The following is a 20,591-nucleotide window of genomic DNA, read 5'->3' on the forward strand; positions in this document are numbered from 1 at the left end:
ATCATACAGGTCATGGAGGAGGCCTACAGAATGGTCCCATAATTGGCCATTCTAGAGGAGGAGCCAGTCGAGGTCTACGTCCGTAAATTGGCCACAGGGCTGTGCGACACTCAGGCGGAGATGGTTCGGGTTCAGTTGTAGCTGAACCTCCAAATTATAGAGCTCTAGTTGAGGGCTAAACCTTCAAAACCACCAAAGGTAAAGGAATAACAGGCAGTCGCTGTCACAGAAGTAGTCACAACAGTGGAGAGTGTAGTAGTAGACTGCACACAATGGTTCGAACAATCGTTTGAGGTCTTTACCGGCTTGTAGGAGGACCCAAACATCCAGAGGCTAGAGATGGAAGTGCGTGAACTCCAAGAGCACTATGACAAAGTTAAGGGCACAGCGTGAATTGTCATTTTGATACAAAGGTTAGCAAAGCTGCAGGAAGCCAAGCAACTAAAGGAACAAGTGGATGCAACTTTGTACAAGGATGCAGTGCTGAAGGCGCAACTAAAGCCCTGGCTAGAGGAAGCTTATGTAGTCACAGGAAACATTGAAGGCAAGCTTGCGAATCTGCAAGCGACGCAACAACTTCAGGCTGACAACGCAAGGGTAGTAACCGAGAAGACAGTCGAAGATGCAAAGTAGGCAGCGACTCAGTGCACAGCCAAAGTTGCAGTCATCAAGGTCGAGTTGGACGGCCTTTGTGCAAAGATCTCCGAACCTACCAAGTGACTCGAGGGCGAGTCACGATGTTTGTTTTGGGGGCCCGTTGGGAGCAGGATCCCCCAAGGGTTTTGGGGATAAAAGGCCATGTTTAAGTCAATTTTTTGTAATATTATTGTAAATACTCTGCATTTTGTGTTCACGTAGCGTGAAGGTGTTATGTGTCACAAAGGGTAGTCTACCCTTAGTTTTGTAAAGTAAAGTCAGCTATAAGAGATCTACCCATGGTTCGCGGACCATGGAATTGTATAAAAAGAGCTAAGCTCAAAGTAGTTAGGGGCATCAAATAGGAAAGAGAGTCATAGATTTAGAGCAAGAAGTCTAAGTCTTAGGTTGTAGCGTAGGTAGAGGCTCTGCAGCTAAGTGTGCAGAGGCCTAGGGTAGAAGTCCACAGCTGAGTGCGCGGACCCCTGCAGTTGTGTGTGCAGGGTGAATAGAGTCTGTAAGACTTGGAAGATATTAATAAAAGGAGTTATTCTGCAATTTCTGTGTATTTTTTCTATTGATGGGTTTGGATATTTTGTGTATGAATTTCCTTTATTATGCTTCTATGATGCGTGAATGAATACAGTTACATTGAATAATTAAACACAATTACAAATATCTTATTATGCGGTGATAACTTTAAGTATTTGGAAAAATAAGAAAATCACTTAGGGTAATTGAGGAATCTGCATGGCGCGCTGCCATAACAGCGCAAAAGTACCTGAGCCCTAGGTTAGGGTTGTGCAAAGGTCGATCGTATACTTTCACGAAGGTATTGAAAGCCAGAATAAAGGGTTTGTCTTACAAGCCCTAGAGCGAGATCACCTGTGCAAAAGCAGGGATAGAAGAGATCAAATGACATCACAACCATCTCAGGGTGCGGGAACTTGGTTCCAGCATCCCCCCATACTTCTTTGGGTGAGACTTTGGTCTGCACTTGGTGGGCTGATGCCAAAAGGGCCAGTAGTGTATGGATTTGTTTGGCTAATTAACGTTGAACCTGGATCAGGCCCCCTCAAGCCAACACTATGTATCTATGAGCTTTCCTATTGAATGGATATCATATCCTATGTTTTCATTTTTTATGATATAAACTACTAAATTTTCCATTGATGCCTAAATGAGGAGGTAAATATGGTTGTAAATATTTGTGTGTTCTCATGATGTGCATACAAGAGAATGGGTTTGATTAATCTATAACCCTAGATAATGTAAACATTAATTGAGTAATAAATAGGATTGACAAGGAAGGTAAAAGATTAAACCCTCAACCTCTTAAATATCCATCATAGTTAGTTAGTTATGAAACACTCTTACTAATTTTAATCAATAAGCATGGTATACTCTAGACATGGTAGAGGTTTCTATTTATATTGTGTGGTTAGAAGGTCATATTAGTGTTTTGAAGTTACAAAAAAAACCTTGACCATAGGGTGAGGAATCATATGAAAAGGGTATTCAAAGAACATCTTATGAGAAGTGTTGTAGCATTAATTTAAGAACTCTTAATCTAGTTGAAAGCCTAATGAAGAGCATGAGTTTCCTTCAAGTCAAGATGTTTATAATTTATTGGGCCAACTAAATGATTAAACTACCAATATATATGTCTATTTTGACTACTAAATAGTTTGAAGGTTTTGTTGGTTTGGGAGAGATGATGTTTGAAGGCCTTAGAAGTGGAAATTTTATGTAGTGGTACCCTCTACTATTACTTGATAAGTTATTTTTCATTGGTGGTGAGGGTGAAGTGTTTGGGTGCCTTCATATTTGGGGAGGATCTCTATAGTTTAGAAGTCTTCTTAGCAGCTCTAGTGCCCTATCAAAGTACTTTTAAGGTATTAGGATGGGATAAGAGTCCCTTCAACCAACATGCCATGGTAAGGAGGTAGTTGGGAATTTCCCCTTTGGTTTCTGGCTGAATACAAATTGGAGGATTGACCCTTTTGTTATAGGTTGGAGAGAAATTTAACGATGAAGTCCCTTAGTGTGGATGTTTATAGAATTTTGGGCATTGGAAAGCCTCAACCTCATCCCTTATTCACATTTTCAACATAGGGGTGAAGGCCAAGAGCGAACAGGAAGGGGTATCTAGCCATCGGCTATTGGGTGTCATCCTTTGAAATTTTGATTATTGAGAGAATGCAATGGAATCTATTGAGAAGAAAACCCTTCAAATATGAAAAAATATTTGTTGTTTAACACCCAACAAGAATATTGGGAGCTTTCAAGTGACAGGTCAAGTGATTTAGAGATCCATGTTAACAATTATGTAAGAAGAGATCAACACAACTCATTAACACTAATAGGACCTATAATTCCTATCAATTAATTGAGATGAATGGTTGGGGCTGTTAATTGGTGGATATTGGGTTGTTCAGTATCATATTTTAGGATATTTAGTCCCCTCTATGAAGACTTTCTTTATGATACTACTGAACCCCTAAGAACCTGATGTGGTAGATCTTGATGTGGCATTGGCATGGGGGTGACATGGTGATGACATTATGTTGACATGGGGCTAATGTGGTGATGATGTGGAGATTATGTGTAGATGATGTGGGCTGATGTAGCCATATGATTTTTGAATTTGACATGGATTAGAGTGTCCAATGATGTTAAGGTGGTGTCTAGCTTCCAACTAAGATGGTAGGTTACATTGATACCAGATGTCAGGAATTTAACTATTGGGAGTTTTAGACCCCTGTATTAGTTGTAGCCCCCATGATGTTAATAGAAAGAACTTGACATGCATTTTAGTTAATGGAGATTTATTTCCATCAGTTGAAAATGGTATGTTGGCCTATTGGAATGTCATCCGTTGGATTAAAGGAAAATGATAAGTGAGGTTTGTATACATATTAGGGGTGTAGGGATCAATAATGTGAATGTAATAGAACTCAATAAGTCTATTGGAGCATGGAATACATTGGAAAGTTGAAACTATCAATTAACATCTATTGGTGAGTCGAGTGAAATGGTAATAGAGGAATTTACTTAGTAAATACTTGACCAAAGGATGATAGTTGATATGCATGCTAATGCGTTGGGTTTTCCACATAGGCCAATAAAGTGGTGCCACATGGTGGTATAGAGGTGCCATCGATGTCCTAAATAGACAAAATATTTAAATGGGCATGAATTCTTACTTGAAACTAAATTTTAAGAATAATTTATATTGATGGGAATCTCTTAATGAGCAGAAGTTTATGGAAGTCTTAAAAATGAGATATGAGGAAGCTAAAAATAGAGTTGTTGATGGTGCTAGAAATCCATCAACCAAGGGGTCTTCTAGATGTGAAGTCCCAATTAGACCTCACACCGTTTGGAATAAGAGCCCCATCCAAAATATTGGCCCAGTTGCCATATATCTTAAAAATATTCCTTGGATCTAACTGTCAACAAGAGGGAGGAGTGCATGGTTGCTTCGAAAATCAAGGGGGGTTTTCCTGGCGAGTGTTCGATCGTATGTGTGTCAAATTTCTTTCATTATGGAAGGGAGCCTCTAAGAGAGAGGTAGTAGTTCCACCCTAGTAGAGACACACATGAAAAACAAGGTTCTGTACAACATCAAGTGGAATAGTACGCAAAGATGTGACCGTCATTGAAACCAATATAACGAGGAAGATATATCTAATATCAACTGGAATAGTTCATGAGGATGTGACAATGATAATACCAATTACAACACATTATAAATATTATAAATACCAAAATAACTAAAATAGTTCAACTAATTTAGCATAAATGAAAGAAAACATGAATTACAAACATTCACAAAATAGTCCTACAAATATCCATAATCCATGCATGAAGAATGTTTTGGCCCATAGGTCTTCTGATATAGGTGGCTCAAGAAATAGAATTGGCCTTGAAAAATCTCAAATGAAATCCATTGGATTGAAGTGAAACTAGGGACATATCTAAGATCTCGACACAAGATTTACAAGGACGTAAAGAAAACCTCAATCTGAGTCCTTATGTGAAAGATATAGCTGGTCAAAGTTCATGTCAAACTAGGCCTAGTCGTAGCCACTAATGAGGCAACAATTTGGCATTTACTAGTGCATGGATTATGACCACTCAAACGGGTGAATTTATCACCTATTTAATTTTTTTGGTGACCCTCAAAACTCGACAGAATTGTTTTGTCTAATGTGATTTATATAACAATAAATTAACAAAATAATAAAAATTGGTTGGAAGGCCACCAACCCTGCCAACCGAATGACATATATATATATATATATATATATATATATATATATATATATATATATATATATATATATATATATATATATATATATATATATATATATATTCAAATATACGGTGCGTAGACCACCCACTAGTGGGCCCACCCAACCTCCATGTTGCACCATATAATAGGGCCGATGAGATTTGAACCTTCCCAGCCTATCGACCCACCCACCTATCAGTAACCCCACATTCCAACCACAGTGTAAAATCAAAACATCTTCAGGTAATAAATCACAACAATGTGCTAATCTAAGAGTTGTGGGATTTGACCCTGGGCATGCTGTAACCAAACGAGTCCAATTTCCAATGGCCCAAATGACCTTCCTTGGAAAATCCTCCTGGAACCTTATACATAACCCTGCCTTTTCAATTATTTGGGAGAAGAGAAAGGTGAAGGTCTGATCAGTGGAGCAAAAGAGGTAGAGTCAAGTAGCCAAAATAAAATTGTGGGTAGAACCAAGAGTGCCCCAGGCTGGAACTGTGCCCGAGCAGGCACAAATCTCGAGAGATATTCTTAGAGAATATTAGCAGAAGATTTTTGTATAGAATATTGTGGGAATCTAAAGATTCCTTAGAGCTCTAGAGCATGGTCAGTTTATAGTCATTTGACACAATTTCATGTCACAAATCCAATGGTGATGTCAGTTTCTACAGATGAGCTTTTCATTTTCAGTCCATGCTGGAAAATTGAGGTATAAGGGTCATTTATGTAATTTGATTGTAATTTATTTATGTTTCCATTTAATTAAAGAGGTCTCCCCACATTGAGCACAACCCAGAGACATAGCCCACACTGGGTGAAATCCCTAATCAAATCGTCTTGTTCCTTTGATGTCATGGTTGCTTTTGGTTTCTACTACTTTTCATGTGTTTATGTTACTTGGTTACATGCTATTTTAAATGCAATTCTGTATGAATCCAAGAAGTAAAATATCTGGATTAAGCTTATTATCAAAGTAGGTCTTCTTGATGCAAATTACATGAGTGAATGCTAACCAAGAACAAGCTCCAAAGAGGAAAAGGAAAATTTAAACCCTTTGATCTTGAAGCGGGCTGTGCAGCATGAAAACAGAAGATGGAAGATGAGGAAGCTCAAATGGAGGAAGAGTGAAATTATCACAAGATCTTCTTCACCATGACAGAGAAAGTTGAAAATTTGTTTGCAGAATATGAGAAGACAATCAAGCATGAGAAGAAAGCACCAGATAATCATTCCTAGGTAAATCATGAAGGTGGAAGAGGAGAGCCTCCTGAACCACCCTCTCCATCCTCTAGTTGCATTTCTTCTTCTTCCTTTTCTGATCACTCTAATAGGAATCATAGGAATACATCTAAGAAACCATTTTTTAATCTAGATGTAAAGTTTGATTTTCCCACATATAATGGACAATACAATGCAGAGAAATTAAACAATTGGATAGATAGATCAAGGTTTATTGTCAGATCTAGCAGATCGAGGAGGATGAGGCCAAGATCTAATTAACATCTCTTCGGCCAAGTGGAAACCCTCTCGTTTGGTGGGAGAGAATGTTGCGGAAAGGGAGAAAATACTTGGGTAATCTCCTTTCTTCTTGGTCTAATTTTGTTTCTGCATTACCGCACTAGTTTTAATTTGATCATAGTAGCCTCTAGTCTCATGTTTACCTTGGTTGGCATGGTCACTTTGCGTATACCTAGGATGGGGTGTTACAGATTGGTATGAGAGCATGGTTCACCCCTCAAGCTAGATGGGCAGTGTGTTTTGGTCTTGCATGCATATCAGTTGCATGTGTGTCTCTTACCATTCTGCTCCATAGGCTTGTTGCATTGCATCATGTTGATCATGGGTGTAGTAAGGTTATCATGATGAACTTGACGTGATTTTGTGGAATGTAATGTCAAAAGTATATGACTAGCTACTTGATTATATGAAACTTATATGGAGCCTGATTATATGCAGCTTGATTACATACTTGTATGTTGCGATTACACTCTTGATTGTTTGATTACATGTATCAGTCTTGTAGGTTGGTTACAAGAATTGATTACTTATTCTCGACTACATGCAATTAGGCATATGTGTAGTTGATTAGGTATTTCTTAAGCATGTTGTTGGTTTCATGTGGCAATGTGTACAATGGAATAATAGTTTTTGTCATGCATAAGGTCATAGCATGCATTTTTGATATGGCCTTGCATTGATGACTGGATTATGCCTAGAAGGATGCTTATGTGTTCATGCATTTATTCTATATATGCCTGTATGCTATTATGATTATGTTATATATGTATCACATTGATTTTATGATATTGAAGACAAGGTATCCTCCCCAAATTATTCTAAGGTATGTTTGTTTATTGTAATTGGTTTAGCTACCATTATATGCCTTGTAGGAAAGAGATCAAATGGCTAGCAAGGTGGTAGAATACATAGAATCTGCCTATGCATTAGATGAGCAATGTTGTGTGGGGAATTCTTGAGATTTGGCAGACACATTGAGAATCTTGTGGGAAGAAATAAGGAGTTGCAAAGCAGACAATGATAAAATCATGTAGGAATAAGAGAAACAAGAAGAAGTGAATGCAATACTACTTCAAACATTGTCAGAATTGCAGCGACAAGGGCCACTTTAGATCAGCCATGGAAAGGAGGAAAAAACTAATGGGGCATATGGGAGTATATCTCCTATTAGACATAGGTCTTATGGTGGTCACAGGTAGGATAGATCTGACATGATCAGGGATCATAGGTTGTTTGACACATCGAATAGGAGAGGTCATGTAAACATATATTATTTTAGTTCTGGTTTGGACATGCATCATGATTGTCATCGTTACCATCCTTATAGGAGGAGTGATGGGGATACTTTTCAGATGAGTTCAAGAAGGTGAAGCCACCTACCTTTGATGAGAGATGAAAAAATCATAGGATGCAGAGGCATGGCCGCTTAGCATGAGGAAATTATTTAAATTTCATAAATATTTAGAAAACATTAAAGCAAGGATAGCCCTTTTCAGTCTCAAAGGTAAAGAAAATATTTGGTGGGAATATGTGAAGAATGCTAAAGGTGTTGATCAAGATGATTTGACTTGGCATGCATTTGAAATTCTCTTCAATAAGAATTACTTCTCGGAGAGGTACTATGCTAACAAAGCTAAGGAGTTTTATGAGTTGCGAATGGGTTCTATGACAAACAAGGAGTATACTAGCAGGTTTCTGGAGCAGTTGAGATATGTGCCTTACCTCAAGGAGGAGAAGACCAAGATCATTGCAGGAGGCCATCCGAAAGTTGAAGCATTGTTATGAGCAGTTGAAGCGCAAAGTTGAATCGAAGCATGACTTGAAAGGAAATGAGAAATCTAAAGGAAAATGGACATCAAAGAGAGGAAGACCTCAAGATGCAAGTGAGAAAGGAAATGCAGTTCCTTGTAAGAGATTCAAAAAAAACTAAGAAAGGACATCGATAGCAACAAAATATAGGTGTTGGTAGAGAACCATTGCAATGTTGAATATGTTGTAAGAATCATCATAATAGGGATTGTCCATTGTACCAGAGTGGTGGTAGACCCTAGATCTACAATGATTAGGAGGTGCATACAATTGGTGATTTTGGTCATAGAATTCCTCGGATATATGCAACTATGGACAATAGGCAGGTAGACCATTAGACATTGATCATTGAGATGGATGGTAAGCTTTGTGATCAAGTTGTTTCTATTTCTATTGATCCTAGATCTACCTATAGTTATATTAGTCCTGGCCTAGAGGATAAGTGTGGTTTGAGAAAAAAAGTGCTTGTAGAACCTTGGTTGGTATAGTTCGCTATACGTACAAAGGAGAGAGTTCACCATTGGGTAAGAGCTTGTGCATTTGAGTTAAATGGTATGCCTACAACAACACATTTGAATGTATTTCCATTGGGTTCATATAGTATGATTTTGGGTATGGATTGGTTATACCTTCACAAAACCAAAGTGGATATCTTCGACAAGGCCATTGAGTGTGTGGATGATAGTGGTGAAAAGAGGACCTTGCAGGGAAAGAATAAGCCTACATCAGTGAGGATGGTTACTGCTATGCAAACTAAGCGTAGTTGCAGAAAATGTTGTGTGATGTTTGCAGTGCACATTTCTAGTGACAAGGGTAAGGAGGTTGAGGATGCGAATGTGTTGAGAAGGTACCTAGTTTTGAAGGAGTTTCAGGATGTATTTACTGAGGACATTACATAGTTTCCACATCATAGGGGGGTATATTTTTCTATTGAGTTAGTGCCAGGGGCAACTCCAACATCGAAAGAACCTTATAGGATGAGCACACCTAAGTTGGTAGAGTTGAATTTGTAGCTAAAGGAGAAGTTGGAAAAAGGACACATCACACCTAGTGTATCACCTTGGGGTGCACCAATGTTTTTGGTAAAGAAGAAAGATGGTACTCTGATATTTTGCATGGATTACAGGAAGCTAAAAAAGGTAAGGATCAAGAACATATACCCTTTGCCAAGGATTGATGATTTATTCAATCAGCTAAACGGAGAAGAAATGTTCTTTAAGATTGACTTGAGATTGGGATACCATCAGGTACGAATCAAGGAAGAGGATATCTTCAAGTCTACGTCGAGGACCAAGTATAGGCATTATGGTTTTGTTTTTGTTCAATTTGGTTTGACTAATTCTCCAGTTACATTTATGTGTTTGATGAATAGTGTGTTGCTTCCTTATCTAGACAAGTTTTTTTATTGTATTCATTGATGACATACTGATATATTCTAAGAATGAGGAGGAACATGTTAAGAATTTAGTAGCAGTGTTGAGGTTGCTAAGAGAGCATCAGATGTATGCTAAGCTTAGGAAGTGCAGTTTCTTGCAGATTTAGGTACACTACTTAGGACATGTTATCTCCAAGGAAGGAATTTCAATAGATCCAGAAAAGATAAGGGCTTTCATGGAGTCGACAATTCGTAAGAACGTTGATGAGGTGAGATCATTCAAATAATTGGCAGGTTACTACAGGAGGTTCATTAGGAACTTATCACACATTGCATATCCAATTACATCATTGCAGAGGAAAGGTAAAAAGTTTGAATGGAAAGAGGAATGTGAGGATATTTTTTAGTATCTTAAGAAGTTGTTGACACATGCACCAGTGCTAAAGATTCTGGATCCAGGCCAGGAGTTTGTAGTATGTACAAATTCTTGCAAGAGAGGACTTGGTGGAGTTCTCATTCAAGAAAGATAGGTAGTGTGCTATGAGTCATGGAAACTGAATGAGCATGAGCAGAACTTCCCAACACATGACATTGAGTTAGAAACGATCATACATTCATTGAAAATGTGGAGGCACTATCTTCTTGGTAGGATATTTGTACTAATGAGCGATTATAGTGGGTTGAGGTATTTGTTTGACTATCTAAATCTAAACACCAGGAAAGCCATATGGTTGGACACCCATAGTGAGTTCAGCTTCAATATAAAATACATCAAAGGGAAGGAGAACCAGGTTACAAATGCTCTTAGCAGGAAGGTACAGGTAAATCATATAGCAGCTATGAGCTCTAGGTATGGGACAGAGTTGTAGGATAGGATCTTATAGGTGGCACAATGGGATGAAAAATACATGGAGATCATGTACAGGTTACAATAGACTACAGGTGATCAGGATCCATACTATCATCTCACGAAAGATGGCTTGGTGAGGTTTCAAGGCAAGATATATGTGTTGAATTGTAGTGAGCTCAAGACTCTTATCTTGAGAGAGTTTCACGTCAAGTAATACTCAGGTCATCCAAGATATCAAAATATTTTGATGATGGTAAAGAAATTTTATTATCGGCTGAATCTAAAGAAGGAAGTGCCATATTTCATGGTTAGATGTTTAGATTTTCAGTAGGTAAAGGCAGCATGCAAGCATCCAGGTGATTTACTATGGCCTATAGCAATTCTAGAATGGAAATGGGAGGCCATTTCCATGGATTTCATCATAAATCTTCTGAGGAAGGTGAGGCAACATGATTCTATTATGTTCGTGGTTGACCGGTTGAGCTAGGTAGCTAACTTTAGTCCATTGAAGACTATATATTTAACTAGTGAGGTAGCATAGGTGTTCATTAGAGAGATAGTGAGACTACATGGTGTCCCAAAGAATATTGTGTTGGACAAGGATATGAAATTCACTTCCAGGTTTTGGAAGGAGATATTTGTAGGCTTGGGTACAGAGTTGGCCTTCAGTACAACTTATCATCTGCAAACAGATGGTTAGACAAAGAGGGTCAACACAATTTTGAAGGATATGTTGAGGATGTATGTGATGCACCAGTAGAGGAAATGGAAGGAGTATCTTCCATTGGTTGATTTCGCATACAACAATAGGTATAAGTAATCATTGAAGATGAGTCATTTCAAGGTATTATATGAGTGGAGTTGTAATACTCCCATCAACTGGAGTGATCCAATGAACATGGTGCTTATTAGACCAGATATGCTAGTAGACATGGAGTAGGAAATGTAGGTTATAAAGATGAATCTAACGATAGCACATGATAGATAGAAGTGTTATTCGTATCAACACAGAGTGTTCAAGGATTTTTAGGTTGGGGAGCATGTCATTTTGTGAATCAAGCCTGTGGTGAAGTAAAATTATAAGTGCGAACACGAACAAATTCATCTAGCCCGATAATGGGTCTAGCCACAATAGATACATTCTATGGAATATTTCCTTAGGTTAGAATCAATCAAGAGGGCCTACCTCTTGGTCCACTTATCTTGATTGATGATGTCCTCACTTGCTCGCTCCAGAAATCTCTCACTTCCTTCTTCAAACTCCTAAAACAAGTGAACAACAACAGAAAACAAACATGATAATAGACAAATTGCAATTCAAGCTACTTAAAAAGTCAAGAAACATTAAGCCATGAATATGTAATATTACAAAACACGTAGGAATTCAATCGATAGTTTCGTTTATTAATATCAAAGAGAGATTACAACCATTTGTGTTAACATTGCAATCTTCCTTTGACAAGACCAGGCTCCCACACACTTCTGCTAGCCTTTCACGATGGCTTCAAACAAAAATAGTTTTAAAACTCTTCCGTTTAGTCTTCACTCCAAACCAAATCACACTTCTCCCTCACACAACTAGATAGCTACAACTAGTAATAGCTTGTTGTCTACTCCAAACAAAAATAGCATCAACACTCAACCAAAAACTATGATTAGGTTGTGCTTGGGAAGAAGGAAGGTTTATATAGGAAATATGGATGGGAGATGGATCCTCTTCTCATGGGAGAAGGTCTTATCCTTTGAGGTAGTTCCATCATTATAGGGGAAAGGAGCCAAACTGTCATCCTCGACCCCATCCGACCAATCCATTTACCAGACTTTTTTTACGAAGCTTCTAGAGTTGGAAGCTTTGGCTCTAATTTAAAAAACTCTCCATAACAGGACCGATGCAGCTGGAACACAGCTTAGTCGCTCTACTCGGTACAAAGAGTAGTGCTAATCTCTGTACATCAGTACGAGGGAGAGAAAGGCCATTAGCGCTAGTCTTGTAAACTAGGCAACACAGAAGTTTCAGGGGAAATGGTGAAAAAGGGAATCTATCTGCTCATGAAGAGGGACACAATGGGAGTTTCTTCATGAAGGAAAAGCATGCAGGGTTCACTGTATAGGTCCTTCAGGATCAAGGAATAGGAAGTAAAGGGACAGTGACAAAATGCTGTGTAACAGATGCCCCCTAAAGTGTGAACGTCGAGCGAGGGATGAAATGCTTTATAAACTAGTGCGGGGAACCATAGTCTGCCATTGGAAAACCTGCAAGCAAGTACAGATACATATACATAAACTGAGATCTTTTTCAAATGATAAATGAATCGTGGCATGGACGCAACCATCGAGAGAATGATCATCTAAATGGATCCAGGTATGGGCGCAACCATCCATCAAAAGGAGCATAATGAAACCAAGGTATGGTCGCAGCCATCCAATAATTAGAAGGATCACATATGATAACTCATGGTCTGGTCGTAGCCAGCAATCTGATAGAGACATACATATCATCATAACCATGTCATATCACTTCGCATCCTAGACTTTTATGATCTGAGTCTAGGGTCTTGCGCTTGACCGCAACCTGATCAAAGTATAGATCCTAGCATGAAAATAGATGTGTTGAAGTCGAACATGTTAGAAAGTCATTTGAAAGTCGCTTGAAAGTCGCTTGATTACCAGTAAAAGATGGAAACTATTAAAAAGTGTGAGAGAAATCACTAATAATGACAATGGTCCTCAAGGTACTATCAGCACAATTCACGGAATTTAAATACAAGAACTGAAGTTGAACACCCGTGAAATCACTCGATCGAAAGCCAATGATATGACCTTGTTGTCGAGTGTGAAGAACTTGCCATTAGGGCATGCAAGCTCCAAGGTACTAGAAGGTAGTCTCTCGGCCAACTTCCCAGATAATGAGTTGAAGTCGACGGAAAGCGACCGTGTCGAAGGAGGGCCATAATGAATCGCACATCATTGACACAAGACGAGAGGATACACAATGATTTTGGATGATACAAAGAATTAGAGGTAAGTGTAATTGCAGAAGGAAATCTCTTGAACATATCAGTGACACAATTGGAAGTAAAAGACACGTAAAAGAAAACTCCATATGGTCCGTTTTTGTACATTTGTGTCTCTCGAGCCCAAAAAGGTAGAAAAAATACTTGAGAGAACCACTTGACCATTTCAGTCAAGGAGTACCTTTTTCATAAATAGTGCCTCCCGGCATGAAAAAGGGGTAAACTTATACTGGGTGCACGACATTTCACATCTGTTAACGAGTTCAAAATGACAAGGGATCGTCTATATTTTCAGTTTTAAAGAGTCATAAAAGAGCTGAAAGTGGAACCCCCATTTTTATTCTCTTTTATGAGTCAAAAAGGGAAAAATACTTGGAAATCTTTTCACCTTTTACGAGTCAAAAAAGAGCTTAAAGGTGACTCGTCCTGGAGGAATGAGTGGTATAAAGGGTAGCAACTAGTTCCAGCAATGATGGAACTGATCAAAACATGTAATGGTCAAGATACTAGCTAATAAAACCACTCATCACTCCGGTTCCTCATGAAATTCAAAAAACCTAAGCAAAAGCATACGATTGGCCAAAGAGATGGTGGCGATGGAATGAAACAACCAAGGCTCATCTAGCAGAAATCAACTGATAAAAAGAGTAATCACGAGATGTAAATTGGGCATGGGTTCATTTTTACACAAGCTTGAACCATGGAGAACTCTGCTTGGATTTGATTTCATGTTTACACAAGCTTGAAATGAAAAACTTTGCTTGCTATAAGTTTGCATGCCCTCAACATAATGACTCAATCGAGGTACATGCCCCTCAAGCTTCATTTCATTCAACTAGGTGGATGGAATGAAGGTTCACTTTCGAGATCCAGAAAAGACTCGATTGGGATTTTACGAGATTTTAATCAAAGACTCGATTTGGAAAAGGAAGTTGTTTCATTTTTAACAAGGTTGACATAGTAAAAGAACTATCCTTGTGACTCCTTGTTTCATTTGTTAATGAGCTTGACACAAGACAAGGAACTATGCTCAGACATCTGTTTCATTTTTTAAACAAAGTTGATATAGGAAGAAACTGTCCTTAGGACCCTTGTTTCATTTTTTAACGAGCTTGACACAAGACAAAGAACTATGCTCACACCCATTGTTTAATTTTTTAATGAGGTTGACACAAGACCATGAACTATCCTCATGACCCTGTTCATGAACTGTATGAGAACATGGCTCCCAAGAGGTGTTCACTAGATGGAAGAACCACGCTTTGGGAGGAATACATGTCAATTGGTAACAAAGGCAGATCGGGTTCCAATGCCCTAGTAAATAATGTACTATACCATCTATGTGATCATCAATAGACGTGGAGATGAAACAGGTAGCCACATAATTGACCTATGGTGGGGAAGGTACTTCTTGCAAATAAGAGTTGATAGGGGACAATGGTTGCAAAGGAGGCACTTGGTGACCAATGAATGATGGTTGATCAATGATCACTATTGTCCCTTCATATGGAAAACAGACCACATGAAAATGTGAAGAAACAAGAGCTCCCATGACATAAACATAGTCGCGTCCAAGGAGAAGACTGAAATCTAATGGACCTTGGACTACCATCACGTCCATATAGACTGTCTTTCCTTCCAAAGTAATAAGGAACTTCAGAAGGATCCCTGAGGGTTGATTGGTTCCTCCATTGAAAGCCGACAGATTCTGGGCGACAGGCACAAGCTGTGGGGAACCCAAAGCTTGCCAAGTAGTAGAAGACATGATGCTAATAGATGCACCTTCATCTAATATAGTGCCTTGTACTCCCATATTATAGGCTTGTACTATGATCTGGAAAGGCACATAAGATGGGAGGTGGAAAGAAGTCAAGTGACTCCAATCGGAAGAGATGAAAGAACTACTTGGTGGGGTATCATATGATTGACCCCATGTTGTACAGGAATAGGAGAGGGACTCTCCTGAAAAATTGGGATGGGAGGGTCACTCTTCGATTCATGAGAATCTGAGGAGATAAGAAGAATATGAGCAATATGATCACTACTCTCTTCCGGAACATATTGAACAACTGAAGGCGGAGACAAATCGACACTCTGTTTGACTAATGGTTGGTCGGGAACAGAAAAAAAAAAGAGTCTTGCTCAGGAAGAGCAGGAAGGGCGAGATATGAATCCAAGTCAATCTCTTTACCAACCGGGGGAGGGTCAGAAGAAAGCCTCTAAGAATCAACAGGGAGTTTGGGTTGAGGAGCTGCAAGGTTTTCCAAAATTTTGGAAGTTTTATCCATAAGAGGACAAAGGTGAAGAAGATTCTCTCCCTCACATAACCTACAGGGGAATCTAATCTTACCTTTCTTCTTACCATCGCTAACCAAACATGCAACATCAACATGATCTCCAGAGGCCGATGGGGATGGTTGATCCTGTTGGACACCTAATCCTAAAGGGTTAGTGTGGAAGCCGAAAAGACTAAGGAGTCCAAGAGACCTTGGGATCTGAAACCCAAGAGTCACAACATTGTATTATAAATGTACATCTGATGTTAATAAAAAAATGAACTCACATGATTTATCTTTCACATTGTTTGCTGTCCATGTGTGTTTAACATGGTATCAAAGCAGGCGTATTCCTGCCCTGCATAAATTAATTTGAGCCATTTGTTTTATGGCCTCTCTATGTAGTTTATTTTTTCCATAAATTTTATGAATATTTTCTCATGAATATTGTCTCAGCTAAATTTTAGCTGCAATCTGTTATTTCTCCAGCGCTATTTTTTCACCTATGCTCTAAAAACGCTCATTGCTCAGACCTGCCATCTCTGCCCTAGCAAGAACGTATCTCTGACTGCAATATATTCCTCACTATGGCCTCTGCGCATTCCTCAATTTGTAACGCTGGCCCTTTGATTTAAACATTGAAGTGTTATCTGCCATTGCCTGCCAGAAATCCGCTGCCTCTCCTGACTGACATCTGTGACCTCTCTGCCATAATCATTGTCTGCGCCATTTTCCTAACAGTTGGCACGGTTTTCCTGTGTAACGTTTCCGTCTCTCAGTTTTCTAGAAGAGGAGCGTTGAATCTCCACATCATTGAAACTCCTGGTCGGTTTCTCTGTGCATTAATCTTTGAAGGGCGTTGTGTTTATACCTTTCGTTTTGAGAACTAGTATCATTTGTTGAGGATGGTTCAGCTTTGTTGTGGCATTTGATACCATAAACCAAATGAGTCACAGTGCTGAGAAATAACTCTGCAAAGCATAGACCCAGCGACGCTACCTTCAGAAACCGGAGAAATGCCTTCATGGTGCCTCCATGTGTGTTTAACATGCGATCAATACCATCAAATCTCTGAGGGAACTGAACATAGCACAGTTTCTTTCCAAGTTGGGGATCCATGAGAAAACACATTGCCTCCCGCACGGCCTTACTGTTGTTGACATAGTGATCACAATCCAGGTTCAAAATGAATGGGGCATTTGTTAGAACTGCAGAGACTCGAACCAGGGCGTTCATGGCACCGACTTTCTTGTGGTGCTGATATCCAGGTCTCTTCTCACGAGAAACATAGACAAGGCGAGGAAGCTCGTTCCCCTCAATATCAAGGGCTCCACTGCTTCCCAGAAACACCTGAATCATCCCAGGGTGATCGCGAGTATTGTTCCCGGGCCAGGGCATTCCGTCCTGCATGACCCACCCCTCATCAGGGGTCTTCTGAGCCTTTGAAACCAAGGCGTTTATCCTCACTTTGAACTCTTCATACTCTCGTTTCATGGCACGCCGCTCTTTTACAAAGGTCGGCTGCACCTTGTCTTTCAGGTAATCAATTTTTTGAGAAAAGTAATAATCGGGGGCCCGAGGCTCTATACTGTACTTTTTGCAGAAAGGAACCCATTTCCGGTCAAACTCTGAGGTTTCTGTCATTGAATCGAATGTGAGCATCGATGCTCCATCGTCTGATACATAGCATGATACCCTGTCCACAGGGTAGTCTGCGGCCAGGATAGAGAGAACAGTATTAGCTGTAATCAGAGGAGGCTGCATGAGCTGGATTGGTGGTTTCAAGTATCCAAACATACACGGCTGCCTGTAACGTTGGATAGATTCAAACGAACACTGGAGAGAAATCTATAATGCTTAGGGTATATTCAATAACGTTGGGTTCTATGGGAAATTCAGTAAGGCAGTCATGCTGAGCAATAACATCAAGGCCTCTGCAGCCAACTAAATACTTTGGGTGAGATCACCATTTGTTAACATGGGAAGTTTTGAATTTTGCTTCTCAGTATGATGCTATTTATTATCTCTGTATTCTTTTCTTGAAGACCGGTGTCTAGTAGAGTAAGTAAATCTAAGAAGCAGTAAGTAAATCTATATCTAGTCTCTAGTAGCAGTAAGCAGTTCTCTTTTGGTCCAAGGGCTTATAATTTCAGTTTTAATGCAAAGAACTTGCTTTGGAAATATAAGTTTCAACTGAAGTGACTACAATTTCAATATTTTGATTTTGTAACCTGGAGGGACGAGATATATCAGTGTTTGCCGTTTTAGTAATTTGATTTTGTATGTAAAAGGGGGCTGAGATTCATTGGGGATCATTTGTACCAATGCTAAAATATCAAGGGCGCATTGAGTAAGGACAAGTCCAAGCCTTTCATTGATTAAAATAATGGGCACATTGTTTCATTGAATTTTGGTCATATATGAGTGATGTTTATTGGGTTGATGAGCATTTGAATGATTTGAGTCATTGGGTTTAAGAAGTTATAAATTTGCCTGCTGATGAGTAGATATTGGAATTGAGATAATTCCATATATGATGACTTTTAATGAAAGTATGAAATCAGTGGTGAATGTTTTTGAACCACATGAAAGATAAGCTTCCGCATGCAAATGGTACAGTTGTGAAATTGCCAGCTATTGAGGTTTTTGATTTGGGTAAAAAGCTGAGATGCATGTTACTAGTCCGTTTTAAAGAACGTGGATTCTGGGAACTTTTTGCTGATACTGATTTGAAAGTGAAGGAGTACTTGAAGGATCCAAGCAAGTTTGCAGTTGCTGCTGCCCTAATTGTGGCATTGTACTTAAAATTCATTATAGTGCATTGTTTCCTTGATTCAACTGCTTCATAAAGATTTTGGTGAGCTGATTGTAATCTTTTATGCTGCACACTGATCATTTGCTGACATTTATAAAGGATATTGTTGTGTATTGTGAGTAGATATTATTTTTCTGCATTAAGACATATGGCCAGAATCAGTGAAGTATTAGATTTCATGAAAACTCTTATACAATCTACTGTTGATGACACATTAAAAATCAGCAAAGGATCTCTCTCAGAAATTCAGACATGCTTATATAATGCCAAGGAAAAGATTGATTTTTTGCAGCTTGAATCACAGCTACAGCAAGAAGAGCTACATAGACATCATTCCGAACCTGTTTTTGTTCAGAACGTTGAGACAACCACCCATCAGTAGCATGTTAATAATGTTACAGTTCATTCAAATAAGGCAACAGTTGTATATGCAGATGCAGAAACTCAGTCTGCACTTCCCAAGCCCATCATCAGACCTTGGGAACAGCTTGTCCACAACAAGCACAGAACTGGTCTTGGATATGACAAGGACTTGTCCTTTCATATTCCAGACTACTCCAAGCCCATTCAGTTTCAGAGTGCTGGATTTATTCATGACAGTTCACCTGCTCTTCATGACAGTTCAGCTTCAGCTGTTCCAGATTCTGCCCCTCTTCCACAGCAACAACAACAACAAAAACAACAGATCGTGAAATGCCAACACTGTGACCGAGTTGGCCATTTGAAAGATCATTGTTTTGATCTTCATCCATGTAAGCACTTTCACAAAACCAGTCATTCTTCACACAGATGCTTCAGAAATAAACATCCTGCAAGAACAAAGATTCATCTTGGATGGATCGCTTCTTGGCAATGGGCATCAACAGCCAAGAAGATATTCCAAACACATGTCAGAACTTGTTCCAGAGTATTGAACAGTCTTGCAGTTGAGTTTTCTCCATCTTCTCACCTTGTATCTGACAGGGGGGGAAATGATGGTCATCTACAAGCTTCAAAGTCACATCAAGCGAGCCTGAGCCACAACCTGCCACACCAGATTTAGAGTTGTAGCCAGAGACAAAGATGCCCGTGAACAAATTGAGAACACTTCCTCTAGCAGAAGACTCCAGCTTCTTGCCAGCTTTGGAAGAGTTCCAGGAATCGCAGAGTTGTTGGTCATCCTTAAACCATCACAGATTAAGAACACTTCCTCTAGCAGAAGACTCCAGCTTCTTGCCAGTTTTGGAAGAGTTCCAGGAATTGCATTAAGCATTCCAGAGTTGTTGGTCATCCTTAAACCATCACAGATTGAGAACACTTCCTCTAGCAGAAAACTTCAGTTTCTTGCCAGTTTTGGAAGAGTTCCGGGAACTGCACTAAGCGTTCCAGTGTTGGTGGTCATCCTTAAACGATCGCCCTTTTTTACCAACATTTCATAGAGCACATTCAACCTAGTGCTGCCATGCATTTTTGCATATTTTGTATTACAGCTCTCTTCTTGGACTCATACATAACCCTTCGGATTAAGGGGGGGAATGTTGGACACCTAATCCTAAAGGGTTAGTGTGGAAGCCGAAAAGACTAAGGAGTCCAAGAGACCTTGGGATCTGAAACCCAAGAGTCACATATTTGTACTATAAATGTATATCTATTGTTAATAAAAAAATGTACTGAATGATTTATCTTTCATATCTTTTGTGTTGTCCATGTGTGTTTAACGGATCCAAATTTTGAGACCATACCTCTAAGACTCTGGGAATGTCAGGACATTCCCGAAGGAGATGGTCAGCCTTACACATCCTGTAAGGGAATCTAACCTTCCATGGAGGATTAGAAGGTTTGTCTACAAGAGGTGCATTTGGAGTAACAACCACACAATTGGCCTCTCTCTTATCTGACCTATTCTTCTTCTTTTTAGCCTCCTGGTTACTGGATTTCAAACTTTCACCAAGTGAAGTAGAAGAAGAAGAGGAAGAAATAGGGGAAGAAGGGCAGAGGTCAACCTTAGAATCAACG

General features: G+C 39.3%; 1 protein-coding gene across 1 annotated transcript in view; it reads right to left on the reverse strand.

Annotated features, from left to right (window-relative positions):
- Nucleotides 1-20,591, reverse strand: part of LOC149203746 (uncharacterized) — a 127,454-nt gene that overhangs the window by 77,563 nt on the left and 29,300 nt on the right. The window contains exon 2 of the mRNA XM_089401968.1: nucleotides 16,653-17,588. Within this exon, the coding sequence (XP_089258094.1) occupies nucleotides 16,653-17,588 (936 nt within the window). The remainder of the gene's footprint in view (nucleotides 1-16,652; nucleotides 17,589-20,591) is intronic.

The sequence above is a fragment of the Pinus tabuliformis genome, chromosome 2_1 (genome assembly GCF_031772625.1).
Source record: "Pinus tabuliformis cultivar Carrire ecotype Pingquan chromosome 2_1, CPIR1, whole genome shotgun sequence".
Lineage (NCBI taxonomy): Eukaryota > Viridiplantae > Streptophyta > Pinopsida > Pinales > Pinaceae > Pinus > Pinus tabuliformis.